Source organism: Mesocricetus auratus, unplaced genomic scaffold, assembly GCF_017639785.1.
Source record: "Mesocricetus auratus isolate SY011 unplaced genomic scaffold, BCM_Maur_2.0 Super-Scaffold_100013, whole genome shotgun sequence".
Taxonomy (NCBI): domain Eukaryota; kingdom Metazoa; phylum Chordata; class Mammalia; order Rodentia; family Cricetidae; genus Mesocricetus; species Mesocricetus auratus.
The window spans coordinates 69709559-69735982 of record NW_024429196.1 but is presented as its reverse complement, the minus strand read 5'-3'; the positions used below and the strand labels follow the sequence as shown (position 1 = coordinate 69735982).

The window sequence follows — 26424 nt, the reverse complement described above, 5'->3', positions numbered from 1 at the left end:
GCCACTTAGAATCCTGCTCTAGAGAAGAGAATTGCTTTAGCATGTTTGTGTTTGGTCTTCTAGGAGTAATTATATCTGCTACTGCTTAGCATTGAGTTACAGCCATGATGTATATTAGCTAGGCATTTTGTGTTTTTGTTTGTATCCCTGGCTGGCCTGGAATTTCTACTCCCCAGGTGCTGGGTTTACAGGCGTCAGCCACCACTGCTAATCTAGCTACGTGTTCTCAGTGGTTAATATGAGCCCTGAGAACCTAGATTTAATATGAAATAAATGTATTCTTTGCTCATTTCTAACATGCCCATTGAATTGTTAAGTGAGGTGCTTTTGAGTACAAGACAATTCAAAGGCTTCTGTTTCTGTAAAATAAATGTGAGAAGTGTGCAACTTTAAGGAATTTGCTGCAGTCTGTTGGGACTCAGGTGTAGCTTTCTGTACATGCTTTTAGGTGAGGATGGACTTCCTGTCGTTAGCAAGAGAGCGGCTTGCTTTTCCATGGAGTCAGTAGGACCTCATGAGGCAACTGCTCAGACTCAGTGATGGCTTTGTGATAGGATTGGGGAGTGGAGTGCAGTACTCTGAGAACCCTGGAGAAAACCAGGAGGAAGGGCGCAAAGGGGGCTCCAGGCTAGTATTCGTATCTTCTGTGCTTACCTTGCAATGTTCTAGTTTCATTTGAAATAACAGTATAATGGCAATAACTCCTGTCCTGTCTTGTTGAGTCCATAGCCTTGTCTCTGTTCAAACCAGGTGGGCTCCATCACTTCCTGCTACACACCCACCTTACTCTGAAAGTCAGGACAGTGCTGGGACAAAGTGACATTCAGTGCTGCTTTCTACTCTGTCCCTGCCAACCCTTTACCCTGAGCAGATGGCCAGCACTGTTGTTACACTAACTCCGTATACACTGGAAGTTCCAGTGCAGCTCTGTTCCCCAGAGGATGTCATTCTTTAGGACTAGACCCCGGATCTGGGGATGTAGTCAGTGTAGAGTGCTTCTGTCCTTAGCACTGTGTGGTGTGTCGATTTAGTGCAGACATGGTTTTTCAAGACTACATTTAGGTCAGAAACAGAGGGTGCATCAGTCCAGCTTTGTGTATTTACTGGCTTCTTCAAGTCTCGACTTAGGCTTCTTTTGCTGGTCTTTTGGGATTAACCTTTTCCTCACTGCCTTTCCCATGGGCTGTGTTTAATATGGTTTCTGTATAGAATTCTCCTTACTGTCTTAACTTGATCAGGCTCAGGCCTTACTGGCTCAGACTCAGGCTTAGGCACTGCTGCTTCACACATCCAGTTCTCCAGGAGCCCTATCTTCCTACCTGTAACTGCTGTATTAAGATGTAGAACTCACACTCAGAGCTGTGTAACTAACATAGAATATTTTTGTTAACTCCAAAAGAAATGATGTACTTACTAATACACCTCAATTCCTTGACGATAACCTCTGTTTCTTCATTTTGAATAGAATCAGACACCATCCCGTTTTTGTGTTTGTTTCTTTCTCTTGATACAATAGTTTCAGGGTCGGGTATTGTGGCATATCCCAGCACCACATTCCTTCCTGGGGCTGGATAATGCCCATTGTGCTTAAGATTATGCCACATTTTGTTTGGCTGTCCAGCTGTTGACTTTTAGGTTCTTTGTACTTTCTGGTGATTATAAATTCTGTGATAAGCCATTGGTGGTGCATAGCTTTAATCCTAGCACTTGAGAGGCAGACACAGATTTCTGTGAATTTGAGGCCAGCCTAGTCTACAGAACAAGTTCTAGGACAGCCAGGGCTACATAGAGAAACCCTGTCTCAAAAAACCAAAAAGATTAAAAAAAACAAATAGTAAATTAAATTCTATTATGAACACATTGACACACTTTTTATACATTTCTTCATTTCTCCTCAGTGTCTAGGCTGTGTTCTGATTCTATGCTTAGTGTTTTGAGAGTTCGGCACACCATTTCATGCTGTGCAGTGGCTGTACAATTTGTCCCTCCAGCAGCAGGTGGAAGGTTACTTGTTACTGTCTGTTCTTGTATTTAGTCATCCTAGTTGTTTTCAAGTTGGCTTTCTCTAATGACTAATGATGTTACACATTTTTGCTATGTCCATTGGCCATTTCCCTGCCTCCTTTGGGTGAAGGTCTACTTGGATCCTTTGCCATTTTTAGATCAACTTATTTATCTTTATCATATTAAAACAGATTTTAGTATGTTTAGGTACAGTTCTGTTAGACAGAAGAATTGCAAATGTTTTATCTTTTTTGATTTTTGAAACAGAGTGAGTCAAGTTAGCTTCCCACATCCCATCCTCCAGCCTGTGGCCTCTCCAGTGCTGGGATTATAGGCATGTATCTCCATGCCTGTTGTTGCCATTTTCTCCTTCTCAGTGGTGTCTTAAAATTTCCGTGTCACTAACTTGGTGACATTTTGTTATTTGCCCCATTTCCACCTGCTGTAGTCCTTGGGCCTCAGTGTGCCTTAGTTTAGTGCAGACATCCAGGTTTTACCTTTGGTCCTCTTGTATTCTAGTGTAGCCTCCTGTCTTTGGAACCAAGAGCCCAGTTTTGTTTTCTAGAAGTTTCCACTTAATGACTTAATTCTAAATAAATCTTCCTGCTACTGTGACCTTTTATCTTAGTACCGAAACAACACCGAGGGAGCTCCTGATGAAGAATCATGTACCTGCTACCCCAACATCATCCATCTTCCTACCATGTTCTATCCCTGAAGGGTATAATGGTAGAGAACAGGTCATTGTGGAGACATGGTCTAAATTAAAGAAAGGGCCAATGAACCCATTGTCAAAAATGTCTTTTCTGATCACAATTACAGTTAGAATTTCTATATACATTGATTTAAAAATGTATATGGAACTTTAAAAGGACTGAAAATAGCAACCACTGTTACCCTTCCCTTTTTTCTCTTGTGTTGGGTATAAGCCCTGGACTCAATAGACAAGTCTTCTACCGCTGAACTGTTTTCCCAGCCCCAAATACAATTCTCCCTCCCTCCCTCCCTCCCTCCCTCCCTCCCTCCCTCCCTCCCTCCCTCCCTCCCTCCCTCCCTCCCTCCCTCCCTCCCTCCCTCCCTCCTTTTCTTCTCTTCTGGTTTTTCCAGACAGGATTTCTCTGTGTAGCTTTGGAGCCTGTCCTGGAACTCACTTTGTAGACCAGGCTGGTCTTGAACTCATAGAAATCTGCCTACCTCTGCCTCCCCAGTGCTGAGATTAAAGGTGTGTGCCACCACCAGCTGGCGTACAATTTTTAATATGAAGAACAAAGTAGGATGACTTAATATGGTCAAATTTCGAGACTAAAGCTACCACTGTCAGCCAGGATCATCTTATAAATCAGTGGAATAAATAGTCCAGAGATAGCACATATATATGGTTGGTTATTTTCATCAGAAGTTCCAACATAACCAATGAGGTGAGGGCCGTCTTTATAGCAAATGAATATCCATGTGCAAAAATGAGAATATTAACATTAGAAAAAAGTAGCTGGACGGTGATGGGCCCTTAATCCCAGCACTTGGGAGGCAGAGGCATATTATTCTCTGAGTTTGAGACCAGCCTGGACAAAGATTTACAGGACAGAAAAGACTGTTAAACGCAGAGAAACCCTGTCTTGAAAAACAAACAAAACCCCTACAAAACCAAACAGAAAACAAACAAAAATATTCACCAACCTCCCCCTCCAAACTAGAAGAAAATCTTTATAACTATCAGTTGCACAGATGTAGTTAGGAGAATGAAAAACAACCACACCAAGAATAAATGTTTGCAAAATAGAATGTGTTTAAGAAAGGATTTGCATCCAGAATGCATGAAGAGTGACACAAGAGTCAGATAACCCAGGCATTTTACAGAATGCTTAAAGGGTGCAGAAGAGCTGCTGCAGTGTCATTGGATGATACAAGTTAAAGCAATTATGACCACTTCTGACCCAGTATGGTGGGCAAATGAAGGTGACTGGGGGATAGTGTCAAGCAGTTAGCTCTGTGGCTGTGGAGTGTGTCATAGAAGTACAGTCACTTTGAGGGCAGTATGGTGGCTTCTTGTAAGTCGGAATCCCAGCATTCTCCTTCCTGAGCATTTATACTGGAGAAATACAAATGCCATGTTCACATAGCCTCCCACCTGAATGTTCATAGTAGCTTATTACTGCCTCAGCCTAGAGATAATTCTTACTAAAGGTGATGGGTGGATAAACAGCCACAAAGGGAGCACAGTTAGGTCTTGGTAATATACACAGATATTCCACCAGCAGTATCTGCAGATCCAAAGGAAATAGATGTGGTTGCATTCTTGTGAATCTTTAGAGAAGCAGCTGTAGTGCCAGGAATCAGAACAGTAGTAGACTGGGCTGCTTTGGGTGGCCTAGAAGCATTCAGACTAATCAAAGCAGGGGGACTGCAGTTTCTTATAAAATACACATACTTAATGTAAAACTTGAAAATACAGATGGTATTACATAATCTCTAATAGCACATTTTAATATTTCCCAAAACAAAACACCAAAGAAATACTTAGCAGCAAGAGAATTGATACAAAACTGCAATCATTTCAAACAGAACAAACACATGGCATGATTTTAATTTTGCTTCACGTATTCAGTATTTAGATTTTTAAAACTGTTAGGTTTTGTAAGAGAATGTTTAATAAAGTCACAAACTGTTGTTTCCCATGAAATTAATAAATCATGAGTCCAGCATTGTGACATCAAGTTTGCCTATCTTCTGCTTTAATAGAACTTACACAGTTTAAGGAGCATTTAGTTAACACTTTTATTAAAGCCAGCTATCTTGCTGACTTGTGTTGATTGGGAAAAACGTGCATAATAAATTGTTTTCATTCACATACCAACATACACACAGATTCTGGTGAGCCGCAAAGCTATTTACTGTTTCACAGGCTTCAATTTGTAAACAGCTTTCCCCCCTGATTTCTGCCTAAATAATGAAAAGTATGCAAATGGCTAAAAATCATATATTCTACATAAGGAGAAATGCCCATACGAATGGTGCCTTTTTCCTGAACCCCAAGTGCTGACATTTCCTTGTGTTTCTCATTTTCAGCCGAGTCTCTTCGAGCTCCCAGGCTGCGGCACTCATTTTTTGTGTTAACTGTTCAGTGTATAAATGTGGCCAGCCTAATGTTGAAGTTCTTTTTCCTTATGATGCAACATGCATGTGAGTGATGGTCTGGTAGTATGGTGAAGGACCCAAACAATGAATGGCATTCTGTTGTAGTGTACATTGTGAGGTCTCATACGTAGGATAAATGGGCATTCACAGTTGTAATGCAAAAGTAAATAAAAAAAAAAAGGAAAAGTTTGAAGAAGAGTTTTGAAGTGGTGAGGATTGGTGGCACACACTTGTAATTCCAGCACTTAGGAGACTGAGGTAGCAAGAGCATGAGTTTGAGGATGGATAAGGCCATGTATTGAGAGGGCTGTATTGTAAGTTTCAGGTTAGCCTGAGCTACATTATGAGATCTTGTCTCTAAAAGGGGAGTGGAAGGAATGTTACCCAACATAAAAGTACATATAGTTGGGAAAGTGTCCATTTTCTTTGTCTTTACACACACAAAGAAGTCCTAATCTAAATGAGGTGTTGAGACCATTTAGGATTGAGGAAGTCTGTCTGAAAGTGGAGTAGAGTGCAGTGATTGGCCGGCCTCGTGAAGAAAGTATGCCTGATTAAAACAAAATTGCTGCCTCAGTGTCTAACATCAGAAGCAGTGCATTGATTTCCCCTAGGGCTTTATGGAAAGCAGCTTGCCTATAAGCTTCATGTGCAATGGGCACTATCTGGGGAGATTGGCCCTGAACTTCACCCTGCCCAGAAGCATTATATTCATGTCTTTGAAAGTTAAACTACCAAGTTATCTTTTCTAATAATGAGCTTTAGAAAGCTTTGGGAGATTGGTGTTTCGTTGTTGTTTGCTTTTTTTTGTTAATGATATTCGTAAGTCTTAGGTTATAATGGAAATATCTGAATTCTGTGATATGATGGGCTTAATCTAACAACTGGAATATATTATGTGACATTATTTAAATGTGTAGCTCAAATAATATAAACCCAGAGACAGATATTGGAGAAGCAAAGCAGCCAAGCCACCAGAGAGCTCTTACCTCTACCAAGGCTGGGTCAATTCTGTCCTCAATGTGGCTGGAGACTAATTGCCAGCTCTGAGACCCTTCCCCTGTCTTACATACCTTTCTAGTGCTGGGATTGATTAAAGGCGTGTACCACCACTGCTCAGTTTCTGTGGCTAACTACTATGGCTGTTGGGATTAAAGGTGTGTACTACCACTGCCTGACCTCTATGGCTATGGCTAGCTTTGCATTCTGATCTTCAGGCAAGCTTTATTAGATCATAAATTATATATCTCCACAATTCCCTTTTCTGTCTAATACAAAAGAGAAGGCTAAAACTAATATAAGAAAAACCATGTACAATAAATATAATAACTGTACATCAGCAATGTCTAGTCCATTTGCATTTGACAAATTCAGAGAAAATACTCCATAATCTACACTGTTTTGGTGAGTCCAAAGTCTTGTACCTAATTTACTTTCTATCTTAATTTTCATGTCTCAAACCTTTTACACTTTACACCTCTTCAGTGAGTTTCTTTTCTGAGGCTGGTAAACAAGAAAAACTATACACTAACTAGTCTTCAACTCCCTCAGAGACATGAGAAGGAAATAATATTAACTGAGTAAGCAGGAAGTGTGAGGAAAGCTACTTCCAAAAAAAACGTGAGAAATGACAAAAACAGCTGGCTGCCTGGACAATCATCCAAGGTTCTTCTGCAACATTGGGGCATCCATCTTCGTCCTATAGTTAGTATATTCAACAGACTTTTCTGTGAAGCAAGATTTTTGAAGGACTTTCCCGCTTTGTCTCGGCAAAGTATGGCAGTCCCTCTCTTGTGTGTCCTGCTTGTCCAATTTGCACAGCCTATTGTCAGTAGTCAAGGCAAGGGCACTTTCTTGCCCACTGGCTTACTTTTGCCACAAAGTAAACTCCATGTAGAATGTTTTCATTGCCCATTATCTTCTCTGAAGTAGATTGGTGCTGCCAGGAGCAGACATGTCTCATTGTCATTTAAAAAAAGAACCTGTATTATTCAAACATCTTAAATGCCATACTCTGCTTATTTATGAAGTGTTTGAAGATGACCTGTCTTTCTAAAATATATCTTTGTTTAACCTTGAATACATACCTAACGTGACTATAAGTTTGATTACAATAGGTGACCAAAAATTACCCACTCCACCTCTTGGGAATGTGAGCATTGTGTTCTTAAATTTACTCCCTGGTGTGTGGGGCAATGGTATCTTTAGGGGATCCTGAAAAGAAAAAAAAAAACTTTGGGTTAATTTCAAGTCCTGTGACAGAGATAACCGTATCACTTTTGTTCAGTCTCTGCATAATGGGAGAGTGCCAAGCTTGTCTCAAGTCCTGGCTAGAGTAGTCTGTGAGATTGGATCATCTTGGCTAGCTACCTTGAAATTATTATGAACAGTTTGTCCAAAGCTGATTTTTAGTTGGTGTTTTTCAGCTTAACAGTGTTATCATAGTCCTGGTGAAATTGTCTGTAGGGTTCCAATTTCTTTTTGGAGACTTCAGAGATAGCATTAGGTCAGATTATTCCTTTTCTTGGTAATTTTTTCTAGGTAGTTCTCCCTTTTTTAGATGGGCATTTGTCCAGAAAGGTCTTTAAATTCCTCAAGACGGTTGTTTTGTTTTTCTGGAAACACAAAAACAAAACCCTTCTCCAATCCTAACTTTGGGGAGGTTCCTAATCTAATCTATTAATTTTGATTTATGGTTTCTCCTGAAATTTCTGTTTCATCTTCTAGAGCTCTTCTATCATCCAGAGCAGTATGGTTTCTTAAAATAGGCATTAGATTCTTTAATTCCTCTGGGAAAGAGTTTCATCTACAACGACAGGAAATGACAACCAAATTTGGTGTGGGACCCCTCAAGGAATTTCCCCAACAGTAAAGGATTACTTTGAATGCCTCTTGTTGATCAACATTCATTAGTCCAATGCCTGCCTTTGCCACACCTTCTGCATAATCCAGAAGGGAGGGGTATTTATTTGGATTATGCTTGGAGAAAGCATTGTTTCTAGGAATGCCCTGTTTACAGTCTCTTTTAAGGTGACTTTGCCTTTAAAGGCCTAATTAACCTTTTGCATTGAGAATTTGCATTTTCAAAAGCCAGAGATTCAATTATTATTTGTCTAGCTTCTGAATCTGGTATCATTCTGTTTACTGCTGAAGTCAATCTCTGTAAGAAATCCATGAAGGCTTCCTTTGGACTTAGTAAATGACTCAATTATCTTTCCTACTTCTCCAATTCCATCCCGAGCATTCAAAGCTGCTGCATGGCATAAAGCCAGAGTGTGGCCATCATATAGAGATTACCTTTCTATAGTAGCATAATCTCCTTCTCCAAGAATTTGATCTTGGAGAGTTCCATCCTTCTAGCTTTACACCACTGCTCAATATTCTTAGCCTCTTCTTTGAACCAGGATGCTCCATTGTAATTGTGAACCAGGCTCTAAGACAGCATTAACCAAGTCTATCCAGTCTTTAGGGATCATTGTATTACAAACTGATCATGAGTTTAACATCTGCTTTACAAATGATAAATGCATTCCAGATGAGATTTCTGCTTCCCTGAATGTTTTTAAAGCTAACGCTGGTACAGGAGTCCAATTAGCTCTTACACAGACCCTATTATTTGGCATTTCATGTAAAGTTACTGGATATATTAAGGTTGGTTGTCTGAAAACCTTAGGCTGTTCCCCTCTAACCTTATAATGCAATGCTAAAATTGTTCTCCATTATATTCCTCTGTCTGGATTTGATTATCTCTATGATCTATCTGCTTTAATAAATTTTCCTGAGGCCTGTATCTTGGCACTCATATCAACCAACTTTTTTGGCACTGTTAGTCTTGTCTGTCTGAAAAGCTGCACATGGGATTGATTGTGTGGTGAATGCTGCTTGCAAAGCCAGCTGGTTAGGGCATATAAGTCCTGTGGTGTTTGGAGCCCAGGTGTTTCTGGAGTTTGGGTGGCAGCCGAAGACTATTTAGAGATGCTACAACAGGAAAATCCCAATCTGGATCAAAGACTTGGGGGAACAAAAAACAAAAGAAAACCTAGCTGGCTGGGCAGGCACTCCAGTGGGAGCCCCACTTGCAGGTCTGGCCTGGGCCACAGGCAAGTGGCTCTTTGGTGAATTTGTTCCCCAATTGTTGGGTGCCAAACAGACACTTACCCCAATATTTGTCTCTTGAGTTTTTATTTTTACTACAAATATGAATTTAGAGCTGTGCCACATAGATGTGACTGGGGCTACAGGGTTCTATGCAATGAATAGATGTTTCTGAACCAGGTGCCATTGGTATTTCATCTTCTCTGGAAGAGGTTGTTTATGCTTTAACTGTCGTTATAGTGTGTGTGTATATATATATATATATATATATATATATATATATATATATACACACACACTATATATATAGTGTAAGGAAGTTTCTTAGCTTCCTTGAGATGTCCCCAAATTGGTGATTGTAAAGAATCAGAATCTCTGGCTGTAGAGCCTGCTGCCTTCCAAGATCCCTCTAAGAGCCCCGTGATGTAGTTGCTAGAAACTGCCTTGTATTCTTGTAGTGTGAGTCCATTCTTCACTGGCCAACCACCTTACGATATCTCTACATTCACCTCTTGTAAGAATGAAAGCAGCCCTGGGGCTGCCAGCTGCTTGGTGGTACAAATGACATAGGCACAGCGTCTTTAAGGAATGTAGTCAGCCAGTGCCCACACCACTGACCCATCCCTGGTGCTTCTGGAGAATTTTTTTTTAATTCAAATTAAATGTTGTAGTACTTGCTTTTATTGCTGGGGTAGAATACCTTGACATAAAGCAACTTTAGGGGAGAAGGGTTAGAGTGCATAGAGTCCATCATGACTTGGGAGGCATGGCAGCAAGAACATGAGGCTGGCTGATCTTATTTTAGCAATACCCAGGCAGCAGAGAGAGAACAAACAGAGGTCAAGTGAGGCAATAAAAGCAAGCCTGTTCCCAGTGCTAATAATTCTCTTTGTAAGGCTCCACCTCCTAAGATTCTGTAACCCTCTCAAACAGTACCACCAGCTGGGGACCAAATGTTTAAACATGAGGGGGGAGAGAGAGAGAGAGAGAGAGAGAGAGAGAGAGAGAGAGAGAGAGAGAGAGAGAGAGAGAGAATGAGAATGAGAATGAGAATGAGAATGAGAATGTGTGTGTGTACAGTCATGCATGTAGGTAGCGGGCATTCCATATTTAAAAAAAGGTCAAAGCACAGAGTTTATGTTTGGTGGCATAGGCGCTGGAGTGTCTTGTCTGCTGATTCATTGACTGTAGTCTGTCATTTGGGGCTACTCTGACAGGTCACTAATTCTAGTGCGGTGGTTCTGTGTTAGAGCTACTTGTCACAGATGTATGGAAGATTCTTACAGCACAAAGCTTTCAATAGGAAATGGTTCATTTTGGGAAAACACAATGCTAAAAATGAAAATTCATATTGTGAGATTCCACAGCCCAATCCCCAGACAGTTTCTCTGTGTAGCCCTAGCTACCCTGGAGCTTTATACAGGCTGGCCTTGAACTCAGAGATCCTCTTGTCTCTGCATCCTGAATGCTGGAATTAAAGGCATGTGCCGTCACCTCCCAGCTCACATGAGAATTTTATGCTTAGGTAATTATCATTTTTACCAAAATAATATTGCCTATTATTTGACTTTCTTGCCTGGAAGCATAGGGTGGGCAAATCCTGTGGATCTTTTATACCTCCCTCCTCTTTTGAGCAAAGCAAGTGATTACAGTGAAATCCCTCACAATTTTATGACAAAGGAACTTGACCATAAACAGTTTTTTTTAAGTTTATTTATCTTTATGTGCATTGGTGTTTTGCCTGCATGAATGTCCTTATGAAATTGTCAGGTCCTTTAGAACTGGAATTACAGACAGTTGTGAGCTGCCATGTGGGTGCTGGGAATTGAACTCAGGTCCTCTGGAAGAGAAGCTAGTGCTCTTAACCACTAAGCCATCTTTCAGTCCCCCTTAAACAGTTTTTAATGAAGCAGAAATCATCACTCTCTGCAGAAGCAGAAAAGTTGCTTCTAACTTTAGAGTTGCTGGAGTTTATTTGGCCTTTGTTTTTTCTAACCTTTTGTTTTAAGGTAAACACTTGGCCACTGTAAAGATTGTGAGCATGCTTCCATACCATCTGTTTGGGTCAGGGCCTTTGAGGCAGCAACTTCAGGGATGGCAAGTTACAGTGAAGAGGACTCAGTTACCAGTCATGGTCTTGAAAGAGGCAACCAGGAAACCATTTTATATCCAGTGACTTCTGTTCTTGCCATCTTGAGTTACTGTCTTTTATGTATAAAGCCATCTAAAATAACTAGCATTTCATATACTGTGTAAGCATGGGGAGATAGTCATTAGCCACAAACACCTGTTGGGTTGATCCTTCGGGTTATAGGTTGAAGCCAGGCCATCAGGATACTTTCCCCAACCCCCCAGCCCACATGCTGCCCTTCCTGATGGGACACTCAACGGTGCCCAAGTGTCTGTTAGCAGAAACATGGGAGTGAGGTGGTGTGGGGTAGCTTTCTGTCCTGGCTTCACTTCCCTGGCTGCCACTTGCTTTGTCCTGGGGTTGTTGGACCATCCTATAGGAGGCAGAGCATGGCACCTTCCACCTAGAGTGGTGCCAAGCAAGCACTGTCACCTTTGTGCACGTCTGCTGGGAGCATGGGTCGCAGTCGCCCTTTGCTACGGGGGGGGGGGGTCTTTAGGCTTCTCAGAATGTGCTGAAGGTCAGCATCAGAAAACACTTCAGTCACCCTCGGGGAGCCCTCATGCTAGTTTCCCTGAATCAGAGCTTACAAATCAACAAAAGAGTCCTGCGCTTATGTGGGTGCAACACAGTGATCCACATGGAAAATTCCTCATGTTCTAAGGGTGTTTTGTTTTTTGTTTTTTTAAAGGAAATTTAATGCAGCTTTGGGCATCTGGAAATTTTCATAATAATTTCAAAGTATAGATGCTTGTATTTTCCATTTTATTTATTAATGTTAAACTTTTCTTAAATTATTCCCTTCCCCATATACACATACACCTCTTTTTTTTTTTTTTAAAACACAAATATTATCTCAGTGTTGGAGAGTCTAGAAGTCCAAATGGGTCTCACTGGGTTAAAATCAAGATATAATAGACCCATGTTCATCTGCAGCCTCCAGAGTGAGTTCTCCCGGGACTTTTCCAGCAACTGCTCACATTCTTTGGCCTTTGGTTCCCTTCTCTGTCATCAAAGCTAGCAATGGCAGGTCTTGTCTTTCTTCGTGCCCCCTCACAGGGTTCTCTTTCACACGTAGAGGACCCTATGATTACACTCTTCCTGTTCACACAATCCAAGATAGTGCTTTATTTTAACAGCGTCTGTGCAGGCTCCAGGTAGCAGAGTGGGGACAGTAATGGGAGCCACTGTTCTGCCCGCCCCAAACTCCTCTCAGGTGGATTTTCTTTCTTTCTAATCTACCAAGGACCTTCTTCTGGCAGCAGCTGCTGTTGGATAATGAAAGACCCCACTCTCATTATTGGATATTAGACTTTATTCTCTGTTCCTCTCTTTTCTGATGTGCTCTTCAGTGGCCAGTGGTACTATTGTTTTCAAGTTCATAGAGAAACTTGGTGGGTGTTAGGCACTTGGTAACTGAGTTTATCCTTCAAGTTTCAGGAAGCCTTGAATGCAGCCTCAAAAGATCACAGTACCCTGGCCTAACCTCTTGATGCGGAGAGGAAGCTCATGGCTTCTAGTGGGGCTGCTCAGTTTGTGGGGTTTAAGTCTTGTTTTCAGACCGCCGAGTGATGAATACCCATCCTCGCTCTTTCAGCCTCACAGGGTTTGAGCAGGTGAATTGTGTTTTTTCATCTGAAAGAAAAAGCTGGCTGTAGTACCAACCATTCTTAGAGGAGCTCAGGCCAGGATCTCATGGGTGGGAGGTAAGCAGGTCCTAGCAGGAGCCCAATAGGCGCATTTTTGAACTGTCTGGGCCTTGTATCAAGACTTAACCCTCTCTGAGGCTTGTGCCTACTGCTGACATGTGCATTTGTCCTCCCAGGTCCGAGCCCACCAGCTGGTCTTGCCACCCTGTGATGTAGTGATCAAAGCTGTAGCTGACTATGTCCGCAACATTCACGACACCTCTGACCTGGATGCCATAGCTAAAGATGTTTTCCAGCATTCACAGGTAACAGCACAAATGGGGTTGTGCCCGGGGTATAGGCGGAAGGGTATGCTTAGTATAGGAAGCTGTAGGCCTTGGGTAAGAGAATTCAGGAGCCCGGTGTATCTTCCAGCTGAGTGGTCTGAGCCACTTCCCCTTGCTTGTCAGGTTAACCGGAAGAGAGTTAGTGTAGGTAATGCTGGAGCCTGTGTGCTCGGTGTTCATGAGATGTATGTGCCAGAGAGTTGTTTTTGTTGGTTGGTTATTTTTGAGCCAGGGTCTCTCTGTATAGTCCTAGCTGGCTTTGGACTCACAGCAGTCCACCTCCCTCTGCCTCCTGAGTGCTAGGACCAAAGTCATGCATCACCATGCCTGGCTCATGCCAGAGATTTCACAAGATAATCTGCATGTTGTCAGATGGCATTGCAGGTTGCAGATTAGCCTTCCTGTTTGGGGAAGTAAAGAATGAGACAAGTCAGCTCAGTAGAGTGGATGAGCATTGAGATGCTCAGGTCCCACCTGAAGAGCCTAGACCATGTCATATTATCCCTCCAGTCTATGCCGTCCACCCCACCTGCTGTGTCAGAACCCTTGGAAGGTCAGACCAAACAGAGCTGGTCAGAGAAGCCTTAGAGTCAGTGTCCATCCCTGATGCCAGCTGAGAAATCTACTTCCTGACCACATTACTTTAAACCTGCATTAATTTTTGTCTTATTTTGGGGGGGGGGAGTAATAATCAGTTGTGTTTGATCTGTCATTCTCCATTCATATCTAACCCGAAAGGTTACACATTTAAATGTACTGAAATACATAAATACATAAATAAAGGTGTTCATACATATAAGTGTGGCATAATTAACGCTTTCCTACATCTATTTTAGTCTAGAACAGATGACAAAGTCATTCGATTTAAGAGAGCAGTTGGATATTACTCAGCAACTAGCAAGCCTATGCCATTTCACCCACCACATTACTTAGGTAAGTAAATAAAGCCCCTGTGTGATTGCCATCAAGTGTATAAATCCTGAGATTTAATTATTCCCAAGCAAATTTCATGTGTTTATCTTACTTATTTTTTTGAGACAAGGTCTCAGTGTGAAGAACAGGCTGGCATTGAACTCAAGAGAAATCTGCCTGCCTCAGCCGGTATTCTGGGATCAAGGATATACCGTCACATGTGGCAGCTTTGTACTTTGAAAATACCTGGGAGAAAGGTTGGGGTGGTGGAGACGGTCCCAGCAGGGAAGAGTCTGAGGACACATGGACAGGCAGTGGGTTGGCAGTGGCTCCTCTGCCACTGATGCTTTTCTTCTCTTCTTCCTTCTCTCCTCCCTTCTGTATCCAGGTTTTTTCTCCTTGCAGAAGGGCAGGTTTAACAGAGATAGGAAAAGTCTGAGAAGTGGCACGCCAGTCTGTTGGTGTTTGTTCATGTCAGCTATTAGCAAAAATAGGAATATTCATTAGATATATGTGGGAATTAGACTTTTAAAAGTTCTTTTTATGTTTGCTTGTTGTGCATGTCGGGGGTAGGCACATGTGTGCCACAGTTTGAAAGGCAGTTGTCACCTACCAGGAGAGCTCTGGGGCTCAAACTTAAGTTGTCTTTTTGTGTGGAAAGTAAGCGCTATTACCCAGACCCTGTGAGCCATTCTTTGTGGATACAGGCATGGTTCTGTCAGTGTGCTAGTGTAGGCTGGTAACCCAGACCAGAGACACTGGGCTTGGCATGACAGGTGGGAGGTGGACAAGTCAACATAGCCGGTCAGACACTGTTGTTGAGGGAGATGGAATTGAAGGCCCCGCCCCGCCGGCTGGCTTCTGTCGGTGGCCTTTGCACCAACTATTACATCTGGTGTTCCTCTCCCCGAGCGCCTTGGTTTCGGGTCAGCTGGTGTATGGACCCAAATTGAGTGTCTGTTCTCTGAGGGCATCACATGTTTTCTGTCAGTTGCTGCAGTCCTCACACACTATCTGCCATGTTTGGCGACCTTGCCTCCACACAAACAGAGCCAGGACTAGGATTCAGGGCCTGTTCTGCATCCCCTGAGATAAATACTTGACTGAATGAATTAAGCCACTAAGTTTTTAAATCAAGGGAGTTTAAGTAATGTGGTGTATTTTGACATCATTCTTGGAAAGGAATTTATAAAACAATTTATAGAATGGAACATGTATACCTTGCCCCGTCAGTTAGGATATATCTGCTGTATGCTTTGCACTCAGGAGATGTTTCATAATTGCTTTTTGGGATGGTAGAAGGCATGACATCAACACTAGAGCCTGTGTCTGGCCCATCTAATACAGCCACTAGCTGGCCTTGGGCCTCGTGTTTTGTTGTAGTGGTGTCACTGCAGGAATATGAAAGAGAAAGTGCACATGAAGTATTTGTTATAGGCAGAGTAGCATAAAGGGCAACCATATGATGAAATGAATAGTCAGGAAGCCCGACGCTCAAGGAAGTAGGACAGGCATCACCAAGTGTCAACATTTGGCTCCTCTGTATATTACTTTGGTCTTCACTACTATAACAAATATCTAAGACTGAGTAACTTTTCGAAAGAAAAGAAGACTGGGCTGGCAGACTGGCAGGATGGATCACAGGTGTTAAAGGTTATCCCTGTTGCCAAGCCTGATATCTGAGTTCTAGCCCAGATCTCACATGGGGTGGAAGGAAAGAATCAATGTCTACAACTTGTTCTTGGACCTCAACATGCATATTGTGTCACACATGTGCACACTAGTCAAGCAAATAATGTTTATTTAGCTGACACTTCTGGAAACTCAGGCTGCAGCACTGGAGTCAGATCAGCTCTAGTAAAGACCTAATAGCAGGTGGGGCCACAGTGGTTGCTCTGTACTGTAACAAGAGAGCACACCGTGAGGCTAGAAGTGAGAGACAGACTGGGGTCCACAAGCCCGTCCAAGGATCATAGTTCCCACTATGCTCCAGTTCTTGAAGGTTCTATTCATCACCACCAAGTAAGGACCAAGTATCTATCACACAAACTGGTTAGAGACTGCATATCCAGACCACAGTACATGGGACAGTAAGCTGCAGCTACCATATGAGCAATTACTAGAGATTGTGTCAGTAGCACAGTGCCTCACAGCGTATTAAGGACGGAAAGTACGGTGAAAGACAGTGTCTGCCTTCCATATCTGAGGTCCTAAAATGTTTGTAAAGGAAGTTGTGTGGAACGTGTGCTGACCTTTCCCTATCACTCCCCCTAGATAATGCGGTATAGCAACTGTTTATATAGCATTTGCCTTGTAGTTATTTAGTCATTGTTCACAGTCTTTCTATGTAAAGTACACAGGAGGGTGCCTGCAGGGTCTATGTATGAATTCTGTGTGCACAGGTTCTGTGTGCAGATTCTTTGCAAATGTACCATCTGTAGAAAGGACTCGGATAGCCATGGGTCTTGGTATTCACTGGGATAATAACGCTACCCTGGAATACTTTGGGGATACTGAGGGATGACTGACTGTACACAATAATTTCATTGGTCAAGGCTAGTGATCATGTTGTGAATTTTAAGTCATGTTTTCAGTAACTAAATGGTACTTAAGTGACTGAGACTTTGGTTTTATTTTCTGTATTAATCTACTCAAAGGGCAGCTCCCTTAGCTTATGAAGGACCTCTCTCTGAGCCTGACCTGATAAAGGCCATTACCGTTTCAATACTTAGTATCCAAATATGCTACCAGTGAGCTAGATGTGTGGGGTATTGTTGAAGGATGAAGAAAGTATGTGTTCAGAAAAATGTCTTTGTGCCTTCTCTTAGATATTGAGATGGCTCAGTGGGTAAAGGTGCTTGCTGGTACCTGTCCTCCTGAGGGGGATTTCTCAGAGCTTATGTGGTAGAAGAAGAGAACTGACTGTTGTAAGTTGTCTGCCAACCCCCACTCGTGCTGTGCTGTGCTGTGCGTCAGCAGACACATGCTAGGGATAGTGTGATTTGTGCCCCAGCACTGCCAGCTACAGCTTGTCATGAATCACCACTCTGATCACAAGCATGAGAAAGAAGACTTGAGTTCTCAGAATTTGTGGTTTAAGTGACAGATAACACAAGTACTAGTGTCCTAGTTACATGAACACGTGCTAAAAAGCTGCATGAGTGACGCCAGCCCTCCCTGTATCTTAGCTACCTTTCTGTTGCTGTGAAGAGACACTATGGCCAAGGCAGTTTATAAAAGAAAAAGAACTTTGTTGTTGGTGAGAATGTAAAATGGGACGGACACTTTATCAGACAATTTGGTAGCTTTTTTTTACAAAGCAAACATACTCTGACAATATGACCCAACAGTCATGTTTGTGGATATTACTCACACAGAAACATGCACATGTATGTTCATACCAGCTTAATTTATATCTGTCCAAACTTGAAAGCAACCAAGATGTTCTTAACAGGGGATACATGAATAACTATAGGTCTGGTGTGGTGGAGCACTATTCAGCCACACAGTGGCAAAGAAACCTTAGGTGCGCATTGCTAAAGAAAGAAGCAAAACTAAAGACTCCTTACCACGTGATCCCAGCTGTGTGGAATGTACTTCCGGATTTCAATAGGAAAAGACAGGACCATGCAGACAATGAAAAGATCAGGGAGCAATGACTAGGTAAAGCCTAAAGCACTTTCAGGGCCCCGTGAATATTCCCATTGAAAAGTGTCCAGTAATTATAAAACATTGAAAACTAATGTGAACAGCAGGAGTTACATTGTTTTATTCTTTGGATCAAAATTTTCAAAGCTCTATTTTTAACATCCCTGAAAAAGTAATAATATAGGCTGTCTTCCTCTTTTGTTCTCTACCTTATTGCCTGGGTATAAGGCTTCTCATTGAACCAGAAGCTTACCATTTCCATTAGGCTGTCTGGCCAACCTCTGCTGCCTGATCCTGAGGTTACAGGCATGTGCGTGCTAGGGATTTGAACACTGGTTTTCTTGTTTGCAGAGCAAGCACTCTTATCCACTGAGCCATCTCCTAGTCCCAGAACATTTTAAAAGTTTACTACTACTGTTTTGTGTTTGATTTAATGTAACATCTCCAGGTTAATAGAATAGCCTCTCCTAGGCCTCTCCTAGGCTGGGTTGGGAAAGAGGGCTGGGCTGTTTTGTGTATAGTTAGCTGGAAGTGGTTCTAGTTTAACACCATTCCTTTAAACAGGTATCTTAGTTTAATATAGAGCAAAAGCTAGGCAGCTCTGTGGGCATTGTGAGTCACTGGGGTGGGTCAGGGAACTGTGCTTTGGGGTCTCAGGGAAAAAAAGTCATTCCTGAAGAAATCTGTAATACTTAACACTTGTTTTTAAAGTTATACCCTACATGAAGTAAACATTCTTCCTGCATTCTTTTTTTTTTTTTTTTTTTATGAGACAGGGTTTCTCTGTATTGTTTTGGAGGCTGTCGGTCCAGCCTGGCCTCGAACTCACAGAGATCCGCCTGCCTCTGCCTCCCGAGTGCTGGGATTAAAGGCGTGTGCCACCACCGCCCGGCCTCTTCCTGCATTCTTTTTCTCCTTTGTTGTACATACTTTGCTAACAAAACCCTGCTCTAGAATGTAGTGGTAAAAAGGAAATAGGAAAGCAGCAGTGTTGCCTTTACACTGGACTCTGTGTCACTTCTGAGATACTCTTGTCATGGAGAAGGGGACACATGGAGAACAAAAACCAATATAGAGGGAGGGAGGCCTGTGGGCCCCTGAGACAGATCCTGAGTGACCAGGCATTTCTTTAGGAAAATACAGATGAATTCATTCAGTCACCACAGGACTGACTTATGAGAGAACAGTAGCTTGCTATGTGGAAACACAGGATATGTTTGAAGCCATGTTTGGTTTGGTGGAGCTGGAGAGACATCTCAGCAGAGGACTTGAGTTAGGTTCCCTGCACCACGTCAGGCGGTGTCGGGATTTGGTGCTTTCTTCTGGCCTCCACAGGTTCCTGCACTCATATGACACACCTGTGCACACACAAATAAAAAGAATAGAAATCAATTTAAAGAGAATCTTTGATCTTATGTTATATTGTTTTATTTGTTCAAAGGAAAGTTTGTGCTTTTTAGGAGATTTTAGCATGACAAAGAGTGATTATCTTTGCTTCAAGTCGTGACTATGAGCCGTGAGCCCAGACCTTGTTGTATTTACTATTCAGGGTTAGTCAGCTGGGGGTGTGATGGCGCAGGCCTTTAATCTCAGCACTTAGGAGGCAACAACAGGTTGATCTCTGTGAGTTTGAGGCCACCCTGGTCTACATAATTAGTTCTAGGATAACCAAAGCCACACAAAGAAACCCTGTCTTGAAATACCTCTGCCCCCAAAAAGTTTAAAAGAAAAGGTCAGCTATCTGAAACTAACCAGGCTTTCTATAGTGACTCTGACAATGTTTGGGCATTGCTGGATTTTTTTTTTCTTTTGTCCCCACTAGCTGTGATTCTGAATTACCATAGAATATCTTTAACAGGTGCAGTGACTTTTACCTCACACTTGGAAAAAAACTGGTAGACTTGTTGGTGTGTGCAGGCGCATGCATGTTTGTGTGTCTGCATGTGTAAATGTCCCCTTTGAGCACACATGCCAGGCTGAGTCTTCCCAGCTGTTGGTAGGGCAGTTTTCTTTGTTCACTACAAAGAGGGAAGCTGTGCCAGGATTTCTAGTGAGAGCCAGGATCAAAGGCCTGTTGTGGGAGTTGAGAGCTGCGAGCTGCAGGCTCTGGAGATGAGAAGGCCAGAGAGATGGCAGCTGGTGAGGCTCCTGGGTCCTAGTGGAATAGGAGAAAGTGTGCAGCCATCCGTGCTTTGTGAGCTGCCCCGTGGCTCTCAGGAGACCTTGCCAGATTGGAGCAGTGAGGCTAGTGTTGCATTTATAGTACTGGTCTGACCTGGAAACACCCCTACAGTTTAGTATCAGAACTTTGCTTACAGAGGAGAGTGAGGAATTCTGGGAGTGGGGTAGTAGGCTCCTTGGCTGGAAGGTTGGTAAAAGGTGGTGGTCACATATGCTTCCCTTGCCCAGTGCTGTTCAGAGCAGAGGCTAGAAAGCCCTGTGATCTTAACAGAACACTGAATTTGGAAGCTCTAGTCGTGGCCTCTGAAACCACATGATAAACCTGAGTTTCTTAAAGTTTCTAGGAGGTAGGGCACCTGAAGAGGGCAGGGCACATGGGCCCTGGCCTGACCCCAGGGATGTCCTGGAGATATGGCATTCTCTTTACAGCTGTCTTATTATTTCCTTCCCATATTGACAAAACAGCCAGACCAAATCCGTTTGGAATGCCTGGGATGGTGCCACCATATGTTCCCCCTCAGATGCTCAACATTCCACAGACTTCTCTGCAAGCAAAGCCCGCGGTAAGGTATCCCCCAAGTCAAGTAATGTTTGGACATTGGATATGAACTTTCTTAAATTCTAAGTTGATATATAAGATAGATGCCAGTTTGTCAAATTAAAAATGACTGAAGAAGACACAGCCAGTCTAGGCTTGCTTCAGCTCCTACAGCCCTGTGTATTTACTTGTGTTCTGCCCTCAGGTCCCACAGGTGCCCAGCCCAGGGGGCGCCCCGGGCCAGGGTCCATACCCATACAGCCTCCCTGAGCCTGCCCTTGCCCTGGATACTAGCGGGAAGAACCTGACAGAGCAGAACAGCTACAGCAACATTCCTCATGAGGGGAAGCACACACCGCTGTATGAGCGCTCCTCGCCCATCAACCCAGCCCAGAGTGGCAGCCCCAATCACGTGGATTCTGCCTACTTTCCTGGCTCTTCTACATCATCATCGTCAGACAATGATGAGGGCAGTGGAGGGGCAACCAAGTGAGTATGCACAGTCACAGCTGCTCTGGTGCTGTGACTCGAGGGCTTCCTTAATTCTGTAGCTACTTGGGGTTTATGCCAAAAGTTGTTAGCCACAGGTGGGTGCTGTATGTACCTAGGAGAGGTCTGCCCAGTGCCAAGTCTTGCTGTTTGTAGCCCTGTGGCTGGAGATCCTAAGAGTCTGGGAGAGTTTAATAGTAACTCACTTTTATCACATCTCAAATATGGGAGTTGCTGTGTGGCAACTCCCCTGACAGCATTAACCTCGGGGATCCCTGGGAAAGAGATACCCGAATTTCTCCTCTTCCAAACCCAATGGCTCAAGGCACCATTCTTGAAGTAATTTTGCCAAGCCAAAAGTATGGAATGCTGCCTGGATTCAGATCAGTCTTCTTCCTAGAGAGTATTAAAATCCACAAATGCACAGTTGGTTAAAATTGGATGGCAGAAATCATAAATGTATCCTCCCTTGTTCCCTAAAGTATTTTGTTTGAAAGAAAGGAGAGGACTAAGTATCTTTCCTGTGAGTCCACTCTCCTTACTATGAGCACTACTTGCTACTACTGCATGGGTTTCAGCAAGGCTAGTGGCTGTTACATGTACTTCTGCCCCTCAGACACGAGAAAATTGAGAGGTGCAGTTTCCATCATTAATGCAAGTTTTCACTGATGTGTCTACCTGCAAAATGGAAGCTGATGTCTGCTGACCTGGGTGAGGGTTTACTGAATCTGCATACCTTGTCCGGACCAGAGAGGTGTAGAATTGATATTCATTGACTGGATGTGCAAAATCCAAATGAAGTTAAGAATTGTTTTTTAGTATTCGTACTTTTAAATGAGTTGTTTAGCACAATGATAGGTTTATGATCTTTTGAAGCAGAATCTGCCACCCCACCAATCTGCATTTTAAACAAGTACCCCATGATTCTCATCAAACCCGAAGGCAGCTGGCATGTGGTCTAAGAAATTCTCTGTCTAGAATTCCAAGACATTTCACTGGGTCAGCAAGAGCAAGGCATCTATCTGTACAGGAAGCATTTGTCTGTCATGAAACACTGGCAGGAGGCAAAAGAAGAAGACTTTCGATTCTGAGCCTTGCAGTGACAGAATCACGAAAACCAGGTCTAGGTATTTGGTGACTACCAGATATTGACAATGGACATTGAGAAGAGAGGTACTTTCTTGTTGGGGTAAGAGTGTCTTCAGCTCTTTGCTGTTGTAAAGAGCTGTTCCCGGGTTCCCAGAACTCTGTCTTGAAGTTCCTGTGATCTTCACCCAGAATGCTATCATTGTACTATTTCCTGCGCATCGTGTTCCTGCAAAGGGGATGTGAAGTGCTCGTTCTGGCAGTTACTGTTTTGCCGTTGTTGTGGCGCAAGTGTCCTTCAGGAAGTTTGATATATACACAGCCTCACATCAAGATTGGACTTTGCGTTGTGTGACTCAGGAGCTTAATTTCCTTGAGTTTATGCCTCATTTATGACAATAAATAGGAAAGTATGTTAGAAATGTGAAGAAGGTGGCAGAGGAGGTAAAAGGCCTATTTCTGAAGCCCTGGACTCCAAGCTGTGCTTGTGACAGGTGCTGCGATACAGTTGGGGATGAATGTGGTGGTCAGCAGCGCAGTCCTCAGAGAGGAGCATGGGCCACTGAGTGCATTGTATGTAGAGTGTGTTGTGTGCAGTTCAGGCCTGCACATGAGAACCATCTTGTGCTCTTAGTTGCTCTTACCCTGGTCAGTAATATGGTTGTCCTATCTGCTCAGGAGGCTGACACAGTATGATCTTGTGAGCCTCAGTGCTCAGGCAGCCTGGGTAGCATGATGAGACCTAATTTGTATTCAAACAAAAGCAATATCAGGTGCACAGTATCTCACATCCATACTTCCAGTACTTGGAATTCTGAGGCTGGAGGATTGCTATGTGTTTGAGGCCAGCTTGGATTACATAGTGTTTCAGGCTAATCTGGGCTACAGAGTGAGATCCTGTTTCCAAAAGCTCAAGCAAAACAGAAACAAAAATATTAGTAAGAATAGTAAGTCAGGATTTTACCTTTGATTTGGGCTTGACCACCACTATGTTTTTGGGAGAGTGGAGGGAAAGGAAGTTATCTGTTCTTGGTCCAGATATGCTTGAACACTTGCGGGTTGGAAATGGTTGAGGAGGTGTGCTTTAATTGTGTGCTGTGCTGGTACACAGTCTACAGAAGACAAGGAGAGTCCCACAGGACGACCATGGGAGGGAATCTGGAGAGCAGGGGACAGATGAGGTGCTGGTCTCTAGGCCTGGCCTTGCAGAGCTGAGTGAGCCCTAGCCTACAGAGATCTGCTGGTTTTGTTGTTGGTTTAGAAAGGAGTATACCCCCTTCTTGGTGCCATTGAGACAGACGGTTGAACCTCAGAAGACTAATTTTAACCTGTTCAACAGAGAATTATCAATACTTACAATTTCTATACTGTAAAATAGCAGGTACAAGAGTCCTTTTGGCCGGGCGTTGGTGGCGCATGCCTTTAATTCCAGCACTTGGGAGGCAGAGGCAGGCAGATCTCTGTGAGTTCGAGGCCAGCCTGGTCTACAGAGCTAGTTCCAGGACAGCCTCCAAAACAATACAGAGAAACCCTTCCTCGGAAAAAAAAAAAAAAGAGTCCTTCCGGTTCCCTCATAAGGTGCACTACCATGTACCCCTTGCCAGCTCTGACCCCTAGTACTACTTGGCTGTGCTTATGGACAAGCACAGTATACACAGTAAATACTAGTTAGGATAACATGCTGTGGCAGAAAGCAGAATGTTGGTTTCTAATTTAGAAACATTTCCTTTAGTATATGTTATGTGATACTATGGGGAACAGTAGCCAGATTCTGGTATAGGATGATCTACTGGGTAAATGGTCTAGTTCCCACAACCTTAGATTAAGTAATGGATTGGAAGAAATAAAAATGTAAGAAGAGTTTCATGCAAATGATAAGGTAAATGTTTTAAATGACAAGTGATAAGGACCTGGAAAGATGGCTGTTAAAAGAGCTTCCTGAGCTTCTAGAGGCCTGGAGTTTGGTTCCCAGCGCCCATTATCGGGTCTCAGGACCACCTGCAACTCTAGTGCCAGAGGATCTGACTCCTTCTTCTGGCCTCCATGGATATCCACACACAAGTGCTTCTCACAAACAGAAGAAATACACACACACATAAAATAATAGTAAACTATTTAAATGGCGAAAGATAAGATACTTGTGAATCGACAGTAACACTGATATCTTTAAATATGTAAAAGACAGGTTCCTTTTCCTGATGGGATGAAAGGAATGCAGCTTAAAACCTTTGAACCATCAAGTTCTTGCTTTTAAAGATAAACCAAGAGTGGGACGCAGGTGGGATCACTCCCGGCAGATGTCCACCCTTGTTCTTGCCCATGCTGTGTACATGCATGAAGGCAGATGTGGAGTGCTGTCAGCAGGGCTGTCTGTACAGGAGGCATCGCCTGTGCTGCAGAGATGCCCAGGAGCCACCGAGGATCCAGATGCTCGGGGCTGCGTCATGGGTAGATAGGCGGCCCGTGCTGCCAAGTTTGTGGGCAGCATGAGCTGAGCAGTCACCATGTTTTACTTGTTCACTGCCCTTATTGTTTAGTGCTTGTCTGGCATTTGGTTTCTCCAGTTGGATGAATGGTAAGATGGCTCTGCCCCACCTTTTCCTTGGAGTCTCCTGTGATCCGGGTGGCCACTTGCCACACAGCCAGGCCACCAGAAGAGGCGAACTGAATGGACATGCTGGTGAGACGTCTAGGCCTGGGTTTAGTTGGTGACTTCTGCAGAGACTTGCTTTTTTCTCATGCATTATTTGTGGAGGAAAACAGGCCTATCTATGCCTAGGGCGGCAACTGAACCATCCAGTTGTCTAGGCCTAGGATGCTGCCCATCTCACTAAATTTTAACACCCCCCCCCAATTGGAATAGCAGCAAAGCATATATCTTGCTCTATTTTTGTTAACACTGAAAAAAAAATTTTAAGTTGGTATTGTTTTTCTTCCTTTCCTGGCCTCTATTGAACCTTTGTAGTTAAGTTTTGGACTAAGACTACAGTTGGGTCTGTATTGGAGGTGTTTATTTTGTATTGCTTTCAGAGGTTTGTTTGAGTTTTTAAGATTTAAATCAAAGGAGACTAGTACCTTAGATGTTTTAAACTAATCGTTATGCATTTTTTCTAATTACTACCTCTAGTAGACAGAGTTATGTAGAGTTACAACTTTAAAAATGTAAAGAATCCTGAACAATTCGCAACCTAGATGGTGACCAGCCAAAACTTGTGAATGTGTAACACCTTATTTTTCTCTGCATATACTAAAAAACATTTTTATAATGAGGTGTTAGGGACAGCTTGCCAGTTTCTTGATATATTATTTAAGCATATTTGTACATGTAAGTATAATATATGAATACTTGATGTTTAACAAATATTGTGCACTTAACTTTTTACTGATGTTTTTAAAAGTCCTTATTCAGAGAGGGTGAATATTTCAGTTTTGTGACTTTGTACAGACTTGTTTTGTTTTCATGAAGATGTATGTCTAATGTGCAATATGTATTGTTGATTTTGAATTATAGTATTCTAGTAATATGGTAGTATTCTTGCATAAGCTCCCTTCTACCAATTCTAATAGCATATGATTCCAGAGGATCATATCTAGCTTGTGAAAAATGAACCTAAGAAGGTAGGCTGCTGAGTGCCAGTGTCCAAAGGCCTGCTGACCTGCTCTTTGCCCTTGCAGGATCTGGGTTGGCATTTTTAGCTGTGATTATGTAGCTTTCCAAACATTAGCACACATTCAAATGTGGATGAGGGGGGTTTACTGAGTTGTTTGTGAATTACATAAGCTGTCTAGAATAAATGGCAGCTGTCACACTGTTCAAAAATTAGCTAATTTAGCAATACTAAACTAAAACAATGATTTTGTTTTTTAATGTAAAATAGCTTAAAAGTTTTTGTTTAGCTTCTTGACCTAGTATTTTTGGAAGTAGACACTTTAGATTACTTATGTACTTATTTATCTTTTTATTTACTGGTGGCTGACAAAGAGAACTCATGTTCCCCTATTCTGGGGCTCAAGGACATTGTGGACAGAGTTGAGAGAATGGCTGGCTGTGTGCACCTCATGAGCTTTCTTTCATTGGTTGGGCTACTGTGCCAGAACTTACATTTATATTTTGATTCTTTTAATACATTTCCATTGAGGCAATTCAGAATTTTATGTGTTGGGCAAAATAACTTTGATCTTTATTTCCACAGCAAGTAAATCTATGTTCTAGTGTCTGCTAGCTTCTTC

At 42.7% G+C, this 26424-nt stretch overlaps 1 protein-coding gene across 1 annotated transcript in view; it reads left to right on the top strand.

Moving 5' to 3' along the window:
• Window positions 1-26424, top strand: part of Fam120a (family with sequence similarity 120A) — an 89466-nt gene that overhangs the window by 27104 nt on the left and 35938 nt on the right. The window contains exons 4-7 of the mRNA XM_005066325.2: window positions 13191-13319; window positions 14177-14273; window positions 20547-20644; window positions 20825-21108. Of these exons, the coding sequence (XP_005066382.2) occupies window positions 13191-13319; window positions 14177-14273; window positions 20547-20644; window positions 20825-21108 (608 nt within the window). The remainder of the gene's footprint in view (window positions 1-13190; window positions 13320-14176; window positions 14274-20546; window positions 20645-20824; window positions 21109-26424) is intronic.